This window comes from Delphinus delphis, chromosome 10 (assembly GCF_949987515.2).
Source record: "Delphinus delphis chromosome 10, mDelDel1.2, whole genome shotgun sequence".
Lineage (NCBI taxonomy): Eukaryota > Metazoa > Chordata > Mammalia > Artiodactyla > Delphinidae > Delphinus > Delphinus delphis.
The window spans coordinates 101,397,084-101,421,955 of NC_082692.2; the positions used below are offsets into that span (position 1 = coordinate 101,397,084).

A 24,872-nucleotide genomic window follows, 5' to 3' on the forward strand; every position below is an offset into this window, starting at 1 on the left:
TTAGAAAAGCTGGTGCTATTGTAACTTCAGCTGGTAGCTCCACTTTTTGTTTTTTGATTTAAGAGACTAATGTATTTTTAAAAAACACAGTCTGTTTTTGGACACACGATGCATAAAGGTATAATTCTGTGACATCAGTAACTGAAAGGAGGTGGGGTCAGAGCTGTACAGGAGCAGAGTTTTTATATGTTATTGAAGTTAAGCTGGTGTAAATTGGCATTAGACCATTATAACTTTAGGATGTTAAATGTAATCCTGCAGTGACCAGAAAGAAAATAGCCATAGAATATACACAATAGGAAATGAGAAGGGCAGTAAAATGATTCACTACAAAAAATCAGCTAAGAGCAAAAGAAGATGGCCAAGCAGGAAATGAGGGACAAAAGAGCCAGAAGGCATGTAGAAAACAAACAGCAGAGTAAAAGAAATGTCTTTAGTAATTATTTTAACTGTAAATGGATTAAATTCTCCAAACAAAAGGCAGATTAGTAGAATGGATAAAAATGTATGATCCCGCCATGCCATCTATAAGAGACTCATTTTAGTTCCAAAGACACAAAAAAGTTGGGACTTCCCTGGTGGCGCAGTGGTTAAGAATCCGCCTGCTAATGCAGGGGACACAGGTTCCAGCCCTGGTCCGGGAAGATCGCATATGCCACAGAGCAACTAAGCCTGTATGCCACAACTAGTGAGCCTGTGCTCTACAGCTCGCGAGCCACAACTACTGAAGCCTGTGCGCCTAGAGCCTGTGCTCCTCAACAAGGGAAGCCACCGCAATGAGAAGCCCATGCACCACAACGAAGAGTAGCCCCGCTCGCCACAGCTAGAGAAAGCCCGCACACAGCAACGAACACCCAATGCAGCCAAAAATAAAAAATAAATTTAAAAAAAGACAGAAAATTTGAACATGAAAGGATTGAAAAAGACAGTCCATGCCATGCAAACAGTAACCATAAGAGAGCATGGTGGTTATACTAACATCAGACAAATAGACTTTAAATCAGAAATTGTTACAAGAGACAAAGAAAACACTGTATATTCAGTACAGCTGGAAAATAAAACTGTAAACATTTTCACCCCTAATGACAGATCATCAAGATATATGAAGCAAAAATGGGCATAACTGAGGGAGAAATAGTCGGTTCTAAATAATAGTTGGAGCTTTCAATACCCCACTCTCAGGATTGGATAGAACAACCAGACGGAAGATGAGCGAGGAAGTAGAGGACTTGAACAACACAGTGTAGCAATCAGATCTAAGACACATGCGACCCTACCCACCAACACAACACACAAGTGCACGTGGGGCCTTCTCCAGGACAGACCACGTGTTAGAGTACAACTTATGTCTTAGTAGATTTTAAAAGGTAAATATCATACAAGGTATCTTCTCCAACCACAATGGGAGGACGTTAGAAATCAGTAACAGAAGAAAAGTGGGAAATTCACAAATTTGTGGAAATTACATAACATACTCATAAAGAACAATTTTGTCAAAGAAATCACAAGGGGAATTAGAAATTACTTAGAGATGAAGGAAAACGAAACAGGACGTACCAAACTTAGGGACACAGCAAAACAGTGCTAAGAGGGTAATTTATAGCTATAAGTGCTTACACTGCAAAACAAGATCTCAAATCAATAACCTCACTTTGTGCAGCTTAGAAAACTAGAAAAAGAAGAATGAATTAAACCCAAAGCTAGCAGAAGGAAGCTGACAATAAAGATTAGAGCAGAGATAAAACAGAGAATAGGAAAGCAATAGAGAAAATCAACAAAACCCGAAGTTGGTGCTTTGGAAAGATTAGCAAAGTTGGCAGACTGTTAGCTAGACTGACTAAGAAAAAAAGAGGAGACAAACTATTAAAATAGAAGTGAACGTGGAGACATTATCAGTGACTGTGGAGAAATAAAAGGGATTATGAACAATTGTACCCTAACGAATTGGATAACCTGGATAATACGACAAATTCCTAGAAATACAAAACCTGCCTAGACCGAGTCACAAAGAAATAGAAAATCTGGATAGACTCATTACTAGCAAGGTGACTGGATCAGTAATCAAAAGCTTCCTGACAAAGAAAGTCCTTGGACCTGATGGCTTCACAGGTGAATTAAAGAACTAACACTTATCCTTCTTCTAAAAAATTAGAGGGAACACTTCCTAACTCATTCTGTGAAGCTAGCATGATCCTGATACCAAAGCCAGACAAAGATACTACAAGAGAAGTACAGACCAGTATCCCTTATGCACGTGGATGGACAAATCCTCAACAAAATACTAGCAAACTGCATTCAGCAGCATATTAAAAGGATTAAACACCATGAACAGGTGGGATTTATGCCTGGAATGCATTGTTTCAGTAGTCTAAAACTGATGTGATACATCACGTTAACAGAATGTAGGAGGAAAACCGCATGATTATCTCAATTGATGCAGAAGAATCAGCTGACAAGTCTCAAAACATTTTTATGGTAAAATCAGCCTACAAACTGGGAATAGAAGGAAATTACATGAACATAATAAAAGCCATATAAGAAAAACCCACAGCTAACATCATGCTCCATGGTGGATGGCTGAAAGCTTTTATTTACCCTAAGATCAGGAACAAGACAAGGTTGCCTGCTAGCACCACTTCAATATAATACTGGAAGTCTAGCCAGAGCTATTAAGCAAGAAAAGGAAATGAAAGACCCAAAATTGGAAAGGAAGATGTAAACTTATCTGTTTGCAAATAACATGATCTTATATGTGAAAACCCTCAAGATTTCACCAAAAGAACTCTTAGGTGTAAAATGAATTTAGAAAAATAGCATTCATGTGGAATCTCAAAGGATCCGGAATAGCAAAAACAATGCTGAGAAAAGAACAGACTTGGAGATCTCATTCTTCCCATTTTCAGGACTTATTACAAGTTACAGTAATCAAAACAGAGTGGCATTTGCACAGACTTACAGTCCGATGGAATAGAATAGAGAGCCCAGAAAATACTCTGTGTGATACTATAATGACGGATGCATGTCGTTACACATTTGTGAAAACCCATAGTGTGCACAACACCAAGAGGGAGCCCTAATGTGAACTGTGGACTCCCGGTGATTGTGGTGTGTCAGTGTAGGAGCATCAGTTGTAACAAGTGTACCACTTTGGGAGAGGATGTTGATAATGGGGGAGGCTGTGTATATATGACGGTAGGGAGTACGTAGGACATCTCTGTGCCTTTCTCTTAATTTTTCTGTGAACCTAAAACTGCTCTAAAAAAGTCTTAAAAGGCAACCTATGGAATGGAGAAAATATTTGCAAATCATATGTCTGATATGGGGTTCATACCTAGAATACATGGGACTTCCCTGGTGGCTCAGTGGTTAACAATCCGCCTGCCAATGCCGGGAACATGGGTTCGATCCCTGGTCCAGGAAGATCCCACATGCCGCGGAGCAGCTAAGCCCATGCATCACAACTACTGAGTCTGCCCTCTAGAGCCCACGAGCCACAACTACTGAGCCCGTGCGCCACAACTACTGAAGCCCAGGCGTCTAGAGCCGGTGCTTCGCAACAAGAGAAGCCACTGCAAGGAGAAGCCCGCACAGCACAACGAAGAATAGCCCCCACTCGCCGCAACTAGAGAAAGCCTGTGCGCAGCAACGAAGACCCAATGCCGCCATAAATAAATAAATAAATTTATAGAATATATAAAGAACTCCTACAAGTTGACAATAATAAATAACCTAATGAAAAAAATGGATGAAGGGTTTGAATAGACATTGCTCTAAAGATGATATACAAATGGCCAACCAGTATATGAAAAGATCATCTCTAATCATGTTATAAATTCAAATTAAGACCACAGTGAGATACCACCTAAACCCCTTTAGGATGGCTCCTAGCAAAAAGACAGAAGAAAAACAAGTGTTGCTGAGGATGTGTAGATATTAAAACCCTTGTGCTCTGTTGGTGGGAATGTAAAATGGTGCAGCCACTGTGGAAAACAGTATGGAGGCTCTTGAAAAAATTAAACGTGGGGGACTTCCCTGGTGGTCCAGTGGTAAAGAATCCACCTTCCAACGCAGGCGACGCGAGTTCGATCCCTGGTCGGGGAACTAAGATCCCACATGCCCTGGGGCAACTAAGCCCGCAGGCCATGACTACTGAGCTCGCGGGCCTCAGTGAGAGAGCCCGCATGCCACAAACTACAGAGCCCATGTGCCCTGGAGCCCGGTGCCACAGCTAGAGAGAGAAAACCCACGTGCCACAACTAGAGAGAGAAGCCCGCACGCCACAACTAGAGAGAAGCCTGCATGCCGAAATGAAAGATCCCATGTGCCAAAACTAAGACCGATGCGGCCAAAAAAATAAAGAAAAAGACAGTAAACATGGAACTGCTGTATGATCCAGCAATCCCATCTCTGGGTGTATACCCAAAATAATTGCAAGCAGAATCTTGATGAAATACTTGTATGTTCATGTTTATAGCAGCATTAATTCATATAGACAGAGAGTAGAATGGTGGTTGCCAGGGGCTGGAGGGGGTGAGAGTTGGGAAGTTATATTTAATGGGTTCAGAGTTTCAGTTTTGCGAGATGAGAAGTGGTCTGGAGATGAGTGGTGGTTCACAACAGTGTGAATGTGCCTAACACCACTGAACTGGAAACGTTATTACCGTGGTAAAAGTTGATGTTAATGTGTATTGTACCAGAATTTTTTTTAATTAATGAAAGATGGAAAATATTTACCAAGGATTGGCAGGGATGTTTCACAGCCACTAGAGGCAGTGTAAGTCCATCAGCCATTTTGGAAAGGTAATTGGCGATAATGAGGGAAGCTGAGCACACACTCCCACTATCTGCACTCCAACTCCTCGGGGTGCACCCCTCCGAAGAGGTGAATACGTCCCCAAAGAAACACGCACACACGCGCACAGCAGCGTGACTCGTCGCAGCCCCGCGTGGTCCCTGTAGCGTGGAGAAACCGCCGTCTGTTCACACGGCAGCAGAACGCACAAATGTGAGTGGAAGATCTACAGCGTGCGAAACGTAAGGTGGAATCCCACCGCCAGTGTTGAGCTGAAGGGGGCAGGTACCAAGGAGGTCCCCTTCGTCTGGAGTCCAGAGCCAGCAGAATTCAGCTGTGCTCTTAGAAGTCAGTGAACAGTGGTTTTCCTCGGGGGCGGGGCTCCTGACCAGAAGGGTCCACAGGAGATCCCAGGGGTAGTGTGCAGGTCGTACTGCTTCTTGATCCTGGTCCTGGAAACAGAGCGTGTTCAGCTTGTGGAGGAAAAATTGTGAGCTGTGTGCTTACAATGTGTCATGTGCTCTTTGGTATGGGAATTATACTTTAAAATGGTAAGTTAAAAAGATTCGTTTCAAGCCCAGAATGGAAGAGGGCGGTCAGCCTGTCCTGTCTTTCCCGGCAGAGGCAAGGTCTCAGTGACCTTGTGGTTCTCTTCTTGCAGGGAGGCTGCGGCCGGGGCCTGACCACTGCAGCGGTGTCACGGTGAGGGCAGAGGCCCAGGGCTACACCGCGCTCCTCGTGAGCTACAAGCACGGCCACATCCACCTGAGCGCCCGCATCACCATTGCCGCCTACCTGCCCCTCAAGGTGAGCCCCAGGCCCTGCCCTCCCCCCGTTCCCTGGTGCAAATTATCCATCTGCTCTGGTGAATGTGTGTTAAAACACTGATTGTTCAGAATAGCTTTTGGGACAGCTACAGAGGTGATTGTCAAGCTGAAATTAGGAGTATGGAGCAGGGGCAGGGCCTCCCTGGTGGCAGACGGTGAGCGCCGACATCCTTGTGGATGAAATGATTCCCACACGGATCGGGACAGAGGGGCTCCTGGTCCAGTAGAGACTCACCCTGCAGGGTCTCCACAGAACCCTGGCGTGGGGACAATGGCCCTGGCACGTGGTGCAGATTCTGGGGCCTCGGGGCCTGGGTCAGGTCTGGATGTGCCCCTCACCTGATGCCAGGTAACCGTCAGCGTCTGGGTCCCCCGTGCGTCTTCGTGCAGAAGGCATTTAGAGTGTTCCTACTCAGAGCATGCTGCCTTTGTTTGACACCAACGCCCGAGTTTCAATCCAGGTCCAGCACCAACTCTGTGACTTTGGCTGATGTAATTTCCCTGGGCCTCAGTTTCCCTGCCTGTAAATGGGGCTGATACAGCACCTGCCTCCCAGGGTTGTGGTGACGATGAGCTGAGCTCACGAACCAAGTGGGCTGAGAACCGTCCCTAGGAGGTACTGAGCGCTCAGTAAGGGTTAGCTGTTACTGTGTGAACAAGGAAGACCTGGCCCTTCCTCCAGGGTGCGGCCAGGCAGCCTCGCTCGGGAGGCCCGGGGATCGTGGGGCGGGCCTCCCAGGCTGGGCCAGTAAGCACTTGCATTTCCCGGGCACCAGTCCCAGCCGCTAGGATAGCTCTGGTCCCCTTGATTTGGGATGCATTTTCTTCTCCCCCTCAGCCATTAGAAGCTAGCTCAGTGACATAAGAATTCTTCATCGCTGCACCCCTAGCCCTGGGCACACTGCCTGATACAGAGCAGACGACAACCAAGGGTTGTTGTGGATTTCTTATTGAGATATAATTGACGTATAACCTTGTGTTAGTTTCCTTAGGACAACAGAGTGATTCAATATTTGTATCTATTGGGAAATGGTCACCACGATAAGTCTGGTTAACATCCATCACCACGCATTGTTACACGTTTTGTGTGTGTGTGATGAGAACTTTTAAGATCTACCCTCTTAGCAGCTTTCACATATGCAGCACAGTGTTATTAGCTAGAGTCACCATGCTGTACCTCACATCCCCAGGACTCACTTATTTTGTACTTGGAAGTTTGTACTTTTTGACCACTTTCACCCATTTTGCCCCCAATTCCTGCCTCTGGCAGCCACCAGTCTGTTCTCTGTTTCTATGAGTTTGTGGTTTTTGTTTTTTTGTTTCTAGATTCCATTTATAAGTGAGATCATATGGTATTTGTCTTTGTCTGTCTTGGTTTATTTCACTTGGTGTGATACCCTCAAGGTCCATCCATGTTGTTGCAAATGGCAGAATTTCCTTCTTTTTATGGGTGAATAATATTCTATTATATCTGTATCTATATACCTGTATCTATATCTATATCTCTATATATGTCACATCTTCTTTATTCATTCATCCATTAATGGGCATTTAAGTTGTTTCCATATCTTGGCTATTGTAAATCACGCTGCTATGAACATGGGGTACAGATTTCCTTTAAAGTAAGTGTTTTTCTTTCCTTTGGATAAATGCCCATAAGTATTTATGGGAATTGCTGGGTCATGTGGTAGTTCTGTTTTTAATTTTTTGAGAAGAGTTGTTTAATTTAGAAGGAGTGAGTGGGGAAATGTGTCCAGGGTTACCTAGCTAGGGCTGAATCCAAGGTCTCCTGATCCCCCAAACCAAAATATATATGAATACCTACTCATAGGTGCCGGTCCCTGCTCTAAACGTTAGGGGTACAACAGTGCAAAAAACCACACAGAAATCCTTTTCCTCATGAGCTGACATTGTAGCAGAGACAGAGGTAGAGACAGACAGTAAATAAACTAGTAAGTAATGTATTTTGTATATGCATGCCATGGAAAAAGTAAAAGCGTTGAAAGGGTGATAGGGAGGGCAGAGGAAGGAAAGATGGCAGCGTAAAATTGAAAGGTCAAGATCCTCTCACTGATCAGGACCCTGGAGGTGAGAGGGCTCAGGGAGCAGGGCTGAGAGAAAACTAAAATCCCTAAGATGGCAGCGGTCATCCTGGGGAGGCCCTGCCACAGCCAGCCGTGTGATGGAGCCTGGGGAGGAGGTTCTTCAGGACCCCTCCTGGGTGCTTGTCCAGGTGACCGCATGGTCTGATTGTCTGGGTGTTTGGTGGAGCATCAGGGGCCAACCCCTGAGCTCACTGTCCCAAGCTGGGATGTAAGGATGAAGATAAGGTGGACATGTCCCCAATAAAGGTGGCTTCCTGACTGGAGAAATTATAGGGAAAAGAACAGGATATGTGTCTCTTCTCTCATCTTCCTTGTGCCTTGATATCTGTTAAGATTAGGTGTATTTGCAAGTAACAAAACGCAAAATAACAGTGGCTTAGTGAATAGAGAGTTTATTCCTCTTTCACATGAGAGGTTTCACACAGGTCTAGTGTGGCAGCTCTGTAGTCATCAGGGACCCAGGTTTCTGTCTTTCTACTTCATCGTCCTAATATGTGGATTTCATCCTCAAAGTTACCTCATGCTCTAAGGTGGCTGCTGGAGCTGCAGCTATCACATCTGCATCCCATATAGCCAGAAGGGGAAAGAGCTCATCTCTGAGCCGAGTTAGTTTCCTGTAGTAGCCTTGTCAGAAGTTTAAAAGAGCAGCTTCCCCCTGCACCTCATTGGCCGGAACTTCATCTGCTGGCCCCAGCTAGCTGTAAGAGATGAGGGAGTCATTTCAGCTGGGCAATTTACCACCCTAATAAAATGGAAGTTCTTTCTCTGAGGAAGAGAGGAGTGTGGAAACTGGAAGGGCAGCTACCAGTTCTTGTCCAGCCTGCGCTTGCTAGTTCACGCTGCAGACAGTCCCTGGTGCTTTGTTAGTACGAGGCTTGGGTTGGGGAGGCAGATCTAGGGAAATATCTCCCCCTCTGTGCCCTGGGAGGCTGCCCATCTGTGAGGAATGCAGACGTGCAGACAGACACAGCAAGTGTAGTAGAGGTAACGAAGAGTCCCGTGGGCACAGGTCACCTGTGAACGCAGAAGCAGAACGAGAGTGTGAAGGCAGGAAGCTCGGCTGGTGGGGCACCAGAAGGAGTGTGTGTATCTCGGGGTGAGGCATGAGACTGGAGGCTCCCTGGGTCAGGTCGAGCGAGGGTTAGAGCTGGATGTTCTCATGCAGCAGTGGGCAGCAGGTGAGGTCAGGGAGGGACAGTCACACCCATGAGACCCCTGCTGCTGGCGGGGAGGGTGAGTGGCCGTGTCTTGGAAGCACATTGTAAGGATGCCCCCCACGGCAGAAGAAAGACCCTCCCCAGATCTAACAGGTGCCACTCGCCAGCCCCCCACTCCACCCCCCGGCCCGACTTACCTGTAACCTCTTCTGTCTAACTGGCCCACAGACAGAGAGGGGCTGTCTTGCCAGTTCCCTAACTCCCTTCACAGCCAACACACTACTTCCTCTTCAGCCTGGTTGGCTGCAGCAGTTTGGGGTACATTGTCACCCCACCTGCGGGTTACCCTTTGGGGGCCTGGAGTGCCAGGGTCTGGGGTCCCCGCCTGCCTCCTTCATCCCGGTGATAATCAGCGTGGGCTGTGCATCCTGGAGCCTCTGGGTCAGCCAGGTGCCGGGGCGGCGGTTGAGGGGGGACTGTCACCTCTGACTGCCTCTCCCCTCCCCTCCCCTCTCCTTTTCTCTGGATCCTGGACTGAGGCGGGTAGTCCATCTCCTGGAAACGCAGAGTGCTGATGCTAAGGGCCTCTTGATGACCAGACGCCCTCCTGTTTTGCAAACCAGGAAATTGAGTCCCTGAGAGAGAAGGTCTCGACTGCGATACGGGGCCCCTCCTCTCCTGCTTGGCCTGTCCTGGTATCTGCGTGTTGACGCCCCCAGTACGATTTATCAGTGTCCTTCATTAGCCATGCTGATTATTAACCTATCTCCCTGGCACACGGTTCGGTGATGCTTTTATGCCTGGATGGGAAGAGAATTGCACAGCAAGGTGATAATTGATCATTCTCCAGCTTTAATTATAGGACATGTGGTACTTTTGCACAGTCTTTCTATTGGGCTGGTCAGGAAGAAATCCTCCTGCAAGGTTTACAGTGACCTACTTTGTCCATAGCAGAGCTGTTCTGGTTGTGGTGATGAGACGGGTGAGAGCAGGGCATCTGGAGTCGGAACAGACCCGGGCTCGCCAGCTGGGTGAACTTGGACGAGTTGTTTCTGCTTGCTGGGCTTCACTCTTTCCATCTGCAAAATGGGGGTGACAGTTGACAGTAGTGGGGGCCATTTACTGAGCATATGCTACATGTGTGTTCAGGGCTCCCATCCATGCCCCCTTGAATCTGCGATAACCCATGAGGCAGGGTTCTCATTGTACCCATTTTATAGGACGGGAGACTGAGACTTATAGACATTAACCTGCTTAAGGTCACACAGCTGAGTGACAGCTTCATTCTAGCTTTGGGGACAGAGAAGCAAATGCACTTAAGAACACACAGGAAGTGATGACAGGTGGTGAGAAGGGCGGTCCAGCTGGGAAGGGAGGTAACAAGTGACAGGAGGTCCTGCCTTGGACGGGGGATCTCAACCACTCAACGGACTCTCAACCACTGCGCCACCAGGGAAGACCCAGGGTTTGCTTTTTTTAACCTTATTTTTTGTCTAAGTTGTTTATGTGGTTCCCAAGTTAAACCCGTATTCAAAGTACACCCAGAAGCCTCACTTCCATCCCTTCCCTGCCTCTTGTCAAAAACTATTTTGATTAGTTTCCATTTTACAGTTTCAGTGTCTCTTTTTGCAAAAGTCAGCAAGAACGATTGTATGTTGTTATGCCCTGCCCGTTCCTCTCTTACTCAAGGGTAATATGCTAGATATCCTGTTCTGCACTTTGCTTCTTTGCTTGGAAAATAACCTGCAAATCTCTCGACATCCACACGGGAAGATCTTTGTTTGACATTCCATCGTATGGATAGACCACAGTTTACCTAACTAGGCCCCTGCTGGTGGGTGTTTGTGCTGTTTCCAAGCTTTTACTCTTAAAAGTAATACTGTAATGCGTAGCTCTGTGTGTATGTTTTATATATTCATGGAGGCGTATCTTCGGAGTCCATTCCTAGAAGGAATGTTGCTTGGACAAGGGATAAATGTGACTGTCATTTTAGTAGATATTGCCAAATTTCTCTCTGTTGGGGTGGTGCCATTTTCCTGTCTCCCCAGCGGGACAGAACACGTTTCTCGATAATACTGTTTTTGAAAATTCCTGAGAGAATAGATCTTAAAAGTTCTCATCTGGGTTTCCCTGGTGGCGCAGTGGTTGAGAGTCCGCTTGCCGATGCAGGGGACACGGGTTCGTTTCCCGGTCCGGGAAGATCCCACATGCCGCCGAGCGGCTGGGCCCATGAGCCATGGCCGCTGGGCCTGCGCGTCCGGAGCCTGTGCTCCGCAATGGGAGAGGCCAAAACAGTGAGAGGCCCACGTACCGCAAAGAAAAAAAAAAAAAAAAAAAAAGTTCTCATCACAAGAAAAAAAAATTGTAACTTTGTGTGGTGATAGATGTTAACTAGACTTATTGTGGTGACCATTTTGCAACATATACCAATATCAAAACACTATGTTGTACTAATGAAATGAATATAATGTTACATGTCAATTATATTTCAAAAAACAAGTTAATTAATTTTATAAAAGAGTACGTGTTTCCCTACGGACTCACCAGCAGTGTGTGTGCTCAGACTTTTGGATTTTTGCTAATCAGATGGCAGAGAAATAGTATCACAGTGTAGTTGTAATTTACGCTTTTAAAAATATTTCAGTTTGTCTGTAAGGTCTTTCATTTCTCATGTGGTTGAGATCGCGCTGCAGATACAAGAGGAAACAGACATGCCTTTCCTTTAATGAGCCTATAGGCCAGCTGGGGAGACAGACGCCCAAACAGATCATTTCCTGGCAGAACAACCAGCACCAAGTAAAGCAAGGACCAGAGAGTGAGCCACCCCAGCCCTGGCAGGCTCGCCTCTCCCAGGGAGACGTTGACGCTTCCCCTCTTTTCTCCCACAGGCTGTGGACCCCTCCTCTGTCGCCTTGGTGACCCTCGGCTCCTCAAAAGAGATGCTTTTCGAGGGGGGTCCCAGACCCTGGGTCCTGGAGCCTTCCAAGTTCTTCCGCAACGTCACCTCTGAGGACATGGACAGCGTCAGTCTGGCTCTCTTTGGGCCCCCTGCCGCCCGGAATCACCAGCAACACTGGATCCTCGTGACCTGCCAGGTCTTGGGCGAGCAGGTGAGCGGGGGGCCACCCCCAGACCAGCCTTGCCCAGAGCGAGGGATGGAAAGTCACGTCCCCCAAGCACCCTGCTGTGCCTCGCAGCATTATTTTATCTAACTGCTCGAGGCAACCCTGAGAGACAGCCGTGGCTGTTGTACCCATTTCACAGACAGGCAGACTGAGGATGAGGGTGGTTGAGTAAGCACCATCTGGGCCTAGCAGGGTGTGGCAGTTGGGACCGCGCTACACGCTGGCCAGTCCTGCTTCTCTTTCCACACCCGGGGCAATCTCTTGGTCCAGGGCGTCAGCACTCCCCACTGTCAAGTCCGGGTGGGTTGAGATCGGGCTCGCAAAGTCAGAGGCCTCCAGGGTCAGGCAAGTATCAGTATTATAAATGAGTGGGACTGCAGACCCAGGGTGGGCAGATCCTTTCGGTGTTTCAGGATGAGCCGAGAATCCCAATATTTTTTTCTCCGGAATCTTTTTTTTAGATGGAAATATAGTTGATTTACAATATTATATTAGCTTCAGGTGTATGGAGTGTCTTGATTTTTTTTTTTAATGCTGAAAACCAAAAAAATTAGCCTGGGTGGACGGAGCACAGTGCACCTGTGATCCCTGCAGGGCCGGCATCGGCTGGATAGAGCAGCAGCTCGCCCCTCCGTTCCCCTGTGCCTGGCAGTCCCAGGCTCAGGGCTGCACACTCGTCTGGTTATAGTAGGGGTGTAACCCTCCATTCCCAGGGTGCCCGGAAACAGAACGCAAGGGGTGAGGAGGCCAGCGTGAATCAAGAGACATAGGAGAGAGCCCCTTTCTTGGGGGAAGTGAAGAACACCTGTGTTTATTTACTAGTACAGAGCATGTCAGTTGATGTTAAAACACACACACACACACACACACACACACACACACACACACACACACACACACACACACACACACACACACACACACACACACACACGGCCCCCAGGCACCCTTATGAAGACGGCCACACCGAGACTGGCTTGGTGTGAGCAGAAAAGAGGCACAGTGAGAGGCCCACTTCCACTGGCTTCGTTGTTTTTTTTACAAAATCAATTGAAGAATAAGAAAAATAATAAATACCACAACAAGAATAAACTTAGTCAAAAATGAACGTAGAGAACTTTCTTAGCCCTGGCTTGGCTCAGTCATCTGTGTCCCCCTCGGACGGTAGGGGTTGGACCCTCAGCAGGGCCGCCCTGAGGGCCCCCTACCCTGGTGCTCTGGGGTGTTGGGGGTCACCCAGGACACTGCCCTCTGTCCTGCCTCGTGGTCAGGAAGGTTGAGGGACTTCTGGACCGGACTGTTCTGGCGTGTGAAAGTGAGTGTCACTGAGGGGCCGGGGGCCGCTCCCTCAGGACCGGCCGTGAGCCGTGTTGCTCGTAAAATGGGGGCCAGGCTTGATATCTGAGGTCCCAGCTCTGAAAGCAAGCATAAATCTCCGTGTCTTTTCTTGCACCTTTAATTTCCGTCTTTGCAGCCTCCAGCTGAGCTTGTCTAAGAGGCGAAAGGAGGGCAGGGCTGTGGCTCCAGCACCTGCTCAGCGGCCCCGCCCTCCGTAGCCCTCAGCTGGTCCCCCCCCAGGGGCTCAGTCCATCAGACACGCTCTGCGGCGCCTGCACCTCGTTGTGATGGGTGTCTCCAAGTCACTCTGGATTCCTCATTCTAAACGCACAAGCTTGTCGATTTGCTCATCAGCCATGGGGTCTTCATAGGGTCCCGGGAAGCTGCATGGTGTTCCCCCGACCCACCTCTTCCTCGGGCCCAGGAGCCGGCAGTGGTTCTGTTCTGTTAGTAGAGGGCGCCAGGGCCCCTGTCGGAAGGTCTCTTGCACGTTGAGGGAGCTCTCTCCTGGGCGTGTGGCGCTGGACCGCTGTAACCCGCTTGGGATGCGGGCATCACCACCATCCCAGTTCTGCAGAAGAGCACGCTGAGTCCCGGGGGCTCCCAGCGGAGCAGGGACTCGGGCGTGGGGTGTGTGACGGCTGCTTCTGCTCTGCCAGGTCGTCGCCCTCACGGTGGGGAACAGGCCCAGCATCACGAACCCCTTCCCGGCACTGGAGCCTGCTGTGGTGAAGTTCGTGTGTGCGCCGCCCTCCAGGCTCACCCTGGCGCCCGTCTACGCCAGCCCCCAGCTGGACCTGTCCTGCCCGCTGCTGCAGCAGAACAAGCAGGTGGTGAGTGGCCTTCTGGGGAGGCGGCGTGGGTAGGCCAGGCGACACCCGGTGCTGCCCCCTCAGCCCTACACTCGCCTTGTCCGGTGGGCACTTGTCTGCGTGTGACACGTGAGGCCCGGGATCTGGAGGGGTGGGGCATCCCCTGCGTCACAGCTGCTGGTGGCAGCGCCCGGACTCTGCCGCCTCTCTGCGTGGGCACTTGGCGGTCTGTACAGATCTCGCACTTTCCTGTGTGGCTCGAGGCTGTTAAGGTGGGGTTCTTGTCTCAAGGCAGGAGTTGCAGAGGGAGTGGCTGGCGGTAGCCTTCTCCACGGTACGGGGGATGGTGCTGTGTTTCCAAGGTCACTGCGAGCAGAGGGAAGAAAGTCACTGGGGTCCCTGACAGCAGGGATGTGAGGTGACAGCAGTCCAGCCTCCACCCCTGAGACCCTCGAGACCGGACGGCTGGACGTGGAGGATTTGGAAGCCCCCTGGTCGGGGTCAGGCATGCACACGCCCTGCTGGCCGGCGGCGGCCCATCTCGGAAGGGAACCAGGCTTCTTTCTTCTCATCCCTCAGCGTACGTTCGTTGGATCTCACCCCCTGTGCTGGGCACACGTCAGGTTCTGGAACGCAGAGTACCCAGGGCAGGCGAGGCTCAGGCCTCGGAGCCGACAGGAGGCCCACAGCAGACATGGTGGATGGGCGGGTGCGAAGCCCTGTGGAGACAGGGGACCTCAGACTATAGGGAAAGGCCCCTGTGAGGAGGGCACACAGGCTCACGCCTGTGCTCGGGGCGCCACCCAAGAGGGGCCAAGCTCAGGGTGCCCCAGGCAGGTGGAACAGCAAGTGCAAAGGCCCCGGGGCCAGCCCAGGGTCTCTGCAACCCTGCTGCCCACACAGTGATCAGAACCGCTGTGTGTGTCTTGCTCCTCGTCCCTGAGGGCTGGACCCGCAGGCAGAACCTACGTCTGTCCAGCTCCAAGTCTGGTGCCTCCTTGGCAGCCCTGCAGGTGCTTCTCTCCCAGCCCCAGCCTGCAGTCAGCCCCGGGGCGTGTCCAGCTGCCTGCCTGGGGCAGCGAGATTGGGAGTCGGCTCCTGCTGCTGTTTGGTCAAGTTGCGTCCCTTTGAAGCTCTAGGGGAGGCGCCAGACTCCAGGGCCTGGGACTTGGGAACAAGCCCACCCTCTGGCCGGTGCCTCTGGGCCTCCTGTCCTCGTGAGCTTGGTTCAGCTTTTTCTCCCGCTGCTCTGGCGATTGTGGGGGGCTTCCCTGACCCCTCAGCTCTGACGCATGTGAGCCCCTCCGCTGGTCCCGTGAGCACTGGGGCCTCGCCGGCACTGGTTAAAGTGAGGAGTCTGTGTGTGCGGCTCAGGGCCCTCTCCCCTGCCCCGCGGGCCTGCAGGGAGCATCCTGCTGCGGGAGGAGACCCGGGCTCAGAGCCCAGGGCCCCTCCGCAGGCTCGTTGTCATGGTGCCACATCCTCCCCGTCCCAGGCCTGGGTGTGCATGTCATGGAGCGGCTGACCATCTTCCCTAAGGTGAAAATCTGTGTGTGTTCAGGAAAAGACTTTGGGGGCTATTGAGATGAATGTCCTGAAAGTTTTACATTTTAAATCACTTTTATGTACTCAGCAAATTATCCCTTGTGGAAAGAAAGACAACATATAAGTCTGGATGCTTGGAAGACCCGGCTTGCTGGGTCCACCGTGTGTGTGCCGGGGAGCCGGATTCAGGCCCGGCCTGAATCCCACCCGCTGTGCAGCTGCCTCCTTTGAGTGATGACAGTGACATCCAGAGTTCCCGCGGGGGATAAGCGGGACCGGACATAGGGAGTCAGAGTGGGACCTGCAGGCCCTGAGACCGCCCGTCACCTTCCCCCCGTGATCAGTGCCCGGATGCTGGGACAGTCCCATGCTCTGGCTTGCTGTCCCCTGGCTGGAGTTGTTTCCCTCCTGAACCCGCAGCTCTTTATTCACACGTTACTTTCGCGGGGTGTGGGGGGGCCTTCCTCAGCCTTAGACCTTATCTGAAGGTCCCCACTCAGCATTTCCTACGCGGTCCCCTTCTCCCCCTCCCCGCCCCCAAGCACCTAACATCAACTAATGCTGTAGAATTTACGCACAGGCAGGCCTCAGAGACGGCGTGGGTTCGGTTCCAGACCCGGCAGTACAGTGCGAATATCGCGATAAAACAAGTCTCAGGAACTTTTTGGTTTCCCGGGACATATAAAAGCTACATTTATATTATCCTATAGTCTATTAAGTGTGCAATAGTGTTATGGCTAAAGAAACAATGTACAGACCTTAATTGAAAAGGACTTTATAGCTAAAATATGCTAACCGACCTCTGAGCCTTCAGTGAGTCATGGCAGTAACTTCAAAGGTCCCTGATCACAGACACCCTAACAAGTACATATAATAATGACGAAAAAGTCTGAACTATTGCGAGAATTACCAGAACATGACCCAGAGACATGAAGTGAACAAACGCTGTTAGGAAAATGGCAGTGACAGAATCTCTCGACACACGGTTGCCACGAACCTTCAGGCTGTAAAAACGAGGGATCTGCGAAGCGCAACATCTCCGAGCTGTGCCTGTACTCATTTTCATCTTTGTGAGTCTCTCTCTCAGGGCCCAGCTCGTGGTGGGAGCTCAGTGAATGGTGGGTGGATGAGTGATCCAGGGACCCCTCCCCAGCCCCCCGCCCGCTGCCCTTATTCTGTAGGCTCACATGCCTGGTGCCGAGGACAGGGCCGGGGTTATGGTCAGGCCTGAACAGCGGGTGCTCCTCCAAAGCCCCCTCAGCTCTAGCCTGTTCAACCCCAGGCTGGCCAAACCTTCTCAGTTTCAAAGGAAAAAACAGATCCAAGTGCCTCTTTCCTGTACTTAAAACATTGGCTACTCGCTGAAGGAGCCGAGTCTGGCCGTCTGTCGGCTGTGACCTCGGGGTCAGCCCAGGGTTGTCTCTTGGCTGGAAGATGCGGGTCAGGCAGCGAGTGCGGCTCTGAATTGGCTCTCGTGTGTTGTAGATCTTTGCTCAGACACAGAATTGCCTTGTGATCCATCCGTGCTGGGATTCCAGAGCCGCAGGCCAGTCAGGTGTGGCCCCTGAGATCTGTGGTGTCACCAGGGGACCCTGAGGAAGATATATCCTTGCCACACATCCTGGTGCAAATCGGTTTCACTTTATACGTCTCCAAAGCCAGAGGCTGCCCAGGACGTGTTTGCAGAGTCGGTCACTGGCGAGGCCAGGCACTAAAACGGGGCTGACCTGTCGGAGTGACAAAGTGGGACTGCACTCTGGCCTGACCCCAGTCCTCTGAGCTGGGCATCAGCCGTGCAGCTCACTGCCAGAAGGTGACAGGCTGGGGCTGGAATGGGGCTGCCTCCTGACTCGTGTGCTGGGGAGAGGCTGCACAGCGTCTGGCGAGGCCGGTGGGCTTTAAAATGAGACCAGAGAGTCCCACCCCTAAACCTGTGTGACCTTGGGCAAGCAACATAACATCTCTGAGCCTCAGCCTCCCCGTTTGGGGATGATGCTCTTGCCATTGGCAGGACCAGTGAACCTGCGAGCATGATTGTTGCTTTGTTCATTCCCCCCCCACCCCGCCCCTGCCCCGCCCCGGGGGGGAAGAGGAAGGGAAGCACGTTAGTTTTCCACCCTGGGTCGCATCTGGGGGACAGAGTGGGGCCTCTAGAATACGCACTTTGTTCTCCCCGCCCACAGTCACAGCTCCCGACTCGTGTCCACAATGGTTGTAAAACTCCTTTGCATCCCCAGGTGATTATGCTGACCTGCATTTAGAATTTGGGACCTGCTTTGGTCCAGAGTTCTCCGGGGGCGAGGGAGGTGGGAGTTTGCTGACTGCATCCGGCGGGCCAGGTGGGCTCGGCGGCAGTACCGACACCCCTGCACAGTAAGGGCTCACTTCTCGCTCACGCAGTGTGTGCATCGCAGTGGGCTGGGGGCCCCACTTCGTCGTTATCTTCCTTCCAAGACTTGGGCGGTGGAGCGGCCCCCAAGTTGAACGTGGGCAGAGAAGCAGAGCTGGCAGATCACGTTCTAACCATTCAAGCTTCTGCCCCCGGAACTGTCACGAGTCACTTGTCACATTTCACTGGCCAAAGCAAGTGATGCCCTTACTCCTGACTGCAAGGGCCAGAGAAGCTCAGTCCTTCCTCCTGGACCCGTGCCTGGTGAAGTGTGGGTACTGCTGAGCTCAGGTTCCTGCCTGAGTGACACGAGCCGGGCCCCTTAAAATGCTCTCACGCGACCCTTATTTAGAACAGAGCCCTGGAAGGAGGATCTCGTGCAATTCCCACTTCACGTGGAGAAACTCCAGAAAGTGGGTGACTTGCCTGGGCGGAGGTGGGTTGGAGTCCGGGCTGTGGGAGCTGGGCGTCCATTCGGGCCGGGAGGGCGGGGTGAACCTCGGTCTGGGGGAATGAGGCCGCTCCCCCGCGGGCCCTGGGGAGCAGAGCTGCTCAGGTGCGCGCAGCAGGAGGTGGGCTTTTGGAGTGGAATCCTAGGGGCCTGCCGCTGAGCCACCGAGGACCTCTGTCCCTTCCCTCCCCCGGGACCCGTCCTCGCCCCCATCACCAGGGTGGTCAAGGCCAGCTGAGAGCTTTGCCATCCCAGTGGCTCTGGGACACTTTGGGGTGTAATTGGCGTTCCTGTTGAACCACGAGGCGGGGCATCCTGGAGGGGCTGAGGTGGGCATGGGGCGGGGGGAGGTGGCAGGATTTGGAGAGGGGAGGGCTGAGTGGAGGAGAGCAGCCTGGCTCGGGTGGGGAGGCCGAGGGCAGGGCCCCCCAGCCTCGGCACTGCTGACATTTGGGGCCAGATCGCCCCTTCTTGGGGGGCTGTCCAGTGCACCCTGGGGTGTTCGGCAGCACCCCAAGCGCTACACACTAGGCGCCAGTTGCGCCCCCTGCAGTGTGACAACCAAAAATGCTTCCAGACCCCGCCAAGGCCCCCGTTGAGGACCACGGACTGGAGCGGGAGGCCAGGTTGCATAGGGCTGGGGGCACCTTGCTGGCTGGCAGTAGTGACCATCCGTTCGCGACTTGCCCCCCACGGGCTCGCCGGGACCCCTACGAGCTTACAAGGCAGCCGGCAGGTCCGCTGCACCGTGTGGTCAGGGGCGACCCCGCCCAGTCCGGGGTGCAGCCATAGCGGGTAACCTCGGCTTCTTGCAGGTTCCGGTCTCCAGCCATCGCAACCCCCTGCTGGACCTGGCCGCCTATGACCAGCAGGGCCGCAGGTTCGACAACTTCAGCTCGCTGAGCGTCCAGTGGGAGTCCACCAGGCCGTCGCTGGCCAGCATCGAGCTGGACCCGCCCTTACAGCTGGTGTCCCGGGACGATGGGAGCGGCCAAAAGAAGTTGCACGGTGAGCCGGGTGGTGAGCGGTGGCCCCAGACAGACGAGCGCGTGCCGAGAGGGGCCGGCAGCTGTGGGTGGAGGGCTGGGGCCCCCTCTGTCCAGGACCAAAGCTCAGGGAGCTTCAGGACTCTCCTTTAATCCTCCCACGTCTGTGACGTAGGAATGGCCTCTCTGTGTGGGAGATGGGGAGACAGCTCGGGGCACACGGCGGCTGAATCTCAAACCCAGGTTGTACACAGACCGGCCTGGCGCCGACGCCCTGCGACGCTGCCATCACAGACCCCTCGGCAGCCGGGAGCTGAGCTGTCTCCTCCAGCTCCTCTAAGCTGCCCCGGGAACCTTGCTCAGGGCCCGTTAACTCTTAGGGTGCACACGGTGTAAACGAAGCCCATCACCTATTTTTAGGGCTATGGGAGATTTAACGCTACAAATTAGACAGAGGGAAGGAGGGGCCGCCTCACAGATACAGCAGCGGGGCCCAAACCCGACGCCGCTTTCTCTCCCGCACTCAGGTTTGCAGGCCATTTCAGTTCACCAGGCCTCGGGCACCACGGCCATCTCTGCCACTGCCACTGGCTACCAGCAGTCCCACCTGGACATGGCCAGAGTGAAGCAGCCGGTACTGACCAGAGCCCTGGGGGGCCGGGGAGCCCTGCTGCTTCTGCTTCTCCTGTGCTGTGCCCGGCGTCCCAGGGTCCTGAGCCCCTCGCTGGGCTGCGCCCCGGTCACCCCCCGCTCCATGATCAGGGGTGCCTCCTCACCAGGCTCCCTGCCTCAGTCTCCCCCGCTGCACACCCTGCACGCAGGCAACGGGGGGATACAGCTGAAAGGCAGAGGGACCTCGCCACACGCCGTCTCTGGCGCACGCCTCGGGGGCCCTCAGGCCTTTGGGCCGCAGCCTCTTCCCCGCCGCGGCCCCAGCTGAGTGTGCAGAGCTGGTTCAGCCCCATCCCCTAAGCCCGCAGCTCCCACTGCCTGCAACGCCGTCCCACTTTCCTGGGGTGCGTGTCAGTCGTCCATCCCGGGAGCCTGGCAGGTGGGATGAGGCGCCCACCTGGGCAGGACTTCAGGAGGCCTCGCAGGGCTGTGGTCTCAAAGCACGATGGGTGTTACTGGGCTCGTGTCCCCGACATAATGAGGTCCCGCGGGGCGGGGGGGGCGCCAGCCCCTGGGGCCACTCGTCCTGCTCTTCTGGGGGAGGCCGTGGGCTGGCCTGAGGTGGCCCCCAGCCCCCCTGGATCTGACAGTGCTGGCTTTGCCCCTTCAGCACCATCCCCTCATGCCCGTGTCGGCCTCCATCGAACTCTTGCTGGTGGAAGACGTGAGGGTCAGTCCAGAAGAGGTGGCCATCTACAACCACCCGGGCGTGCAGGTACAGCCTCCCCCCTGCTCCAGTGCCTGGGTGTGACCCCACCCCTGGGGGACCCCAGGCCTCTGACACCAGCTGGCCCCTCCTAACAGGCAGAGCTGCACGTCCGAGAAGGCTCTGGCTACTTCTTCCTCAACACCAGCAGCGCGGATGTGGTCAGGGTGGCCTATCAGGAAGCCCGGGGCATCGCCACGGTGAGTGGGGCCCTGCCCCCGCCTTCCTCTTCGTACTAGTGAGCAGATTGCTGCCGAAGCTGGCCCTTAGTCTTGGCTGGTGTGTTGAACAGTCTTCAGATTCCCTGATTCGCTGTTTGTGAAACTCACGAGCTACCTTTGTGGTTTGTATTCCATCTCCACAAACTACCCGCACTGTAGTTACCTAGTAATAATAATTAGTATTTAAAATTTAATAATTAATTGAACTTAATAATTGTATAATAATTATTATTACATGAGTGTCAGTATAAGAACCGCAAGGAAATTGCCTTAAAGACGTACCGGCTCTCTCTGTTTCCCCATGTTCCTTCCCTGACCCTCTCCCTAGCTGTGCCCATGGTGTGGAGGAACTGAGCATTCTGCTCTTTTCAGTGCTTTTATTCTAAGGGTTTTTTCTCCGTGTTGCTATGTAGGCTGGCTGATTATTTTCTCACAGTCATGTGTACTCAGCCATTCTCTCCTTGTAGAGCATTTAGGTGGTTTAATTTTTTTTATTTTTAAAGAATCGCCCTATGATCATGACAAAGAGTAAAGGCAAACAGACACCAACGTCCTAAGTGTCTGCATATTGGCACAGTGAGTTATTATGCTGTCGTGAAAACTGAACGTTCTTTAAAAGGAAACTGACCGCTGAGTGTGTCAAACCACTGCTGTGAGTCGCAATTGCAGGCAGCCAAGAACCAAGAGACCATGACACCCATGCGGTGTCCTGAAATTGCAGCTCTGCTGCGGCCTTTGGGTTGCTCAGAGCCTAAGACCTGCTTTCCCCTGGTGAAGGCTGGTTGCCAGGTGTTGGGGGAGTTTTCCAGTCATCCCAGCACCGAGCGAGACTTGTCCTGGACTCGAGAGAGGCGGGGGCGCTCCGTGCCTGACACATGGTGCGGGTTCCTGTGGTGCAGCCAGGGAAGCCAGGAGAAAGCCATCCTGCCATCCTGCTGCCCGCGCTTGCTTTCAGCATTGCCTGTCCTTGCGGGGGAGCCCTCACCACTGGCGAGAGCACAAAACACGCATTCCAGGGACTTAGCCTTCACAGAGACCTGGTCCCACAATCTCCTTTCAGAAATACAGCCCGGCTGCCTTGCCCATGGTTGTGCAGTAAATAAATGTGTGTCCTAGCCGGGAATTAGGAGTATGTCACCTCACTCTCTGCAGGGTTTCCAGCCATAACTCCCCACTGGTCCCTTTCTCTGACTTTCTTTTTGCATCTGTTGACTGTCTTGATACAGTGGCCACAACATGAGTTGTCTCTGAAGTGGGACAGGTGTAGAGTAAGTGAGGCAAATGAGCAGGGTGTGAGGAACATACTGGGAGGAGCTGGGCTAACCGTCACCAGATGCTTAGCTTCAGCGTTGGAGGTAATAGGGCGTGGTGGGGACTGCGGTAAACTAGACGGCAGAGACTGTAGCTAAGGGACAGCTGGCCCGCACCCTCGCCAACTTTTATTATTTTTAATATCAGTTTTATTGAGGTATCTTTCACATACCATACAATTCACCCACTTAATGTCACAATTCAGTGGTTTTTAGTGTACTCGTAGATGCAGGCAACCATCACCACAGTTAGTTTTAGGTTTTTTATCGCCTCAAAAAACCCCCAAATACCTTAGTAATCACCTCCCTATTCTCCCTATACACACACACACACATAGGAAAGGGTGTTGGATTTTGTCAAATGCTTTTTCTGTGTCTCTTAAAATAATCTTTTTTTTGTTTGTCTTTTATTCCATTGATATCATGTGTTACGTTAATTGGCTTTCAGATATTAAACCAACCTTGCATTCTGGGATAAACCCTACTTGCTCATGGTGTATAATTCTTTTTACGTGTAACTGGTTAAAGTTCGCTGGTATTTTGTTGAGTTTATGTTCATATTCGTGAGAGATTTTGGTTTGTGATTTTCTTTTTTGTGATGTCTTTGCCTGGTTTGGGTATCAGGGTGATATCACCCTCATAGAATGACTTAGAAATGTTCCCTCTTCTAATTTTTGGAAGAGTCTGGGTAGAACTGGTAACAGTAACTCTTGAATGTTTGGTAGAGTTAACCAGTGGAGCCTTCTGGTCACGGGCTTTCCTCATGGGTAGTTTTTGATATGAATTCAAACTCTTCACTTCTTACATGTCTATCCAGATTGTTTGTTTCTTTTTGAGTCAGTTTTGGTAGCATGTGTCTTTCTAGGATGATCTAGTTTTTTTGTTGTTTTGTTTTCCTAACATTTTCTTACCTTCCTCCAGTGGGCGACTTTGGTCTTTAGCTGTCTTGTTGGAAGGATGCTTTCTCACGGGGCAGCCCCTCGGTGAAGGGCGAGGAAGCACGTCATAACATTCCTGTTTTTCTCAGAGGCAGAATTACAGATGTTGGGACCTTTTGGGTTTATCACCATAGATCAGAGCAAGAAAAAGCCATCTCTCGGCACCTCTCGATGACAGCTCCTTGCAGCTTCTCGTTAGAGGGAGCTTGGGGGCAGCTGGATGCCTGAGATGGTAGGAAGCCCTCCCCCATGCACTTATATTCCCTCTATAAAAGAAAGAATAATTCCCTGGCCATTCCTCTTCCACGTAAGTAAGTGTTCACTGTCAAATCCTTAACATTAAAGGGAAAACCTCAAATTGTAAATGATTCCAACTGCTTGAAATATGCCTTTTTTTGCTTTATCTCTGGAGATTAAAAATAACTCCCCTGTTATATAAAAGAGGGAAATTTCAAGTTCAGAAAAATGTGTGCAGTGCTAACAAAACTTGGGCACCTTTTACTCACATTTACCTTGCACCACATGTTTTGAGTGAGCCCTGAGGGCAGCCCTGTGGCCGGAAAGAGACCCTTCTTCCAAGAACAAGAGGTTCTGACAGTCTGTGATGGACTAGGCTGCTGCTTCAGGTAGTGAGCTCCCCGTCTCTGGAGGCATTCAAACAGAGGCTAGCATGCTTGTCTGACTCAAGATGGGATTCCAGCGTCAGAGTCAAGTTTCCCAAAACCTATGAACCCCTGCTTAGTCTAGCAATGTCCTACAATGTGCAGTCCCTGTCAGCAACAGACTCTAGGCTTCTCCCGGCCAAGACAAGCCTGACATCCCCAGTTTACAGATGGTCCCAAAGAGTTATAGCAGTTCCCTCTCCAGGTTGTAGGACTGGCCTTCGCCCACATGTGTCATCCTCCGTGGCTCTTGTTGAGTGGGGCTAAGTGCCCCACTGCAGACACGACCCCAGGACATGTCTGGCACCGAGTTCAGGACATGCCAGCTGTGCCTGACGTTCAGTGCCCGATCCACCAGGATCGTGTTTGCCCAGAAGGTATCCTGGAGGCGCCTTGGCCGCCAGGCTCTCTGCTTCCCCCCACCTCAGGCCTGTGCAGAGACCACTGCGGCTCCAGGTGGAATCGGGTTCTGGTTCCCTTTGCCTCTTCTGTAAAGTGTGGAAGGGATTTTTCATGGAGTGTTGACAGCCGATGACAGCTCCTTGCAGCTTCTCGGAGGGCTGTTTCTGAAGGACGTTTACACGTTTCTATGGCATTTTCCATCTGCTAATTAGCAGCATTCTCATTTCCTTTAATCACAGAGGGGAGGAAGCCCACAACATTTCTTCAATTAGCTCAGAGAGAATTGTTTCTTTCTTTCCTATTGATACCCATTTGGAGGCAAGAATGGCTGGTGGTGTGTGTTGGCTTCCAAGCGTCTCTGGAAGGGAGTCTGGCGCTCACGCACCGCACGGGGACTGTGGTGGGGTGGTTATGCCCCCACCGTGCACCCAGGG

General features: G+C 51.9%; 1 protein-coding gene across 1 annotated transcript in view; it reads left to right on the forward strand.

Annotated features, from left to right (window-relative positions):
• NUP210 (nucleoporin 210) overlaps positions 1-24,872 on the forward strand; it is a 99,018-nt gene that overhangs the window by 42,538 nt on the left and 31,608 nt on the right. Inside the window, exons 14-20 of the mRNA XM_060023129.1 lie at positions 5,454-5,599; positions 11,770-11,991; positions 14,004-14,177; positions 19,357-19,549; positions 20,055-20,161; positions 20,810-20,914; positions 21,004-21,105. Of these exons, the coding sequence (XP_059879112.1) occupies positions 5,454-5,599; positions 11,770-11,991; positions 14,004-14,177; positions 19,357-19,549; positions 20,055-20,161; positions 20,810-20,914; positions 21,004-21,105 (1,049 nt within the window). The remainder of the gene's footprint in view (positions 1-5,453; positions 5,600-11,769; positions 11,992-14,003; positions 14,178-19,356; positions 19,550-20,054; positions 20,162-20,809; positions 20,915-21,003; positions 21,106-24,872) is intronic.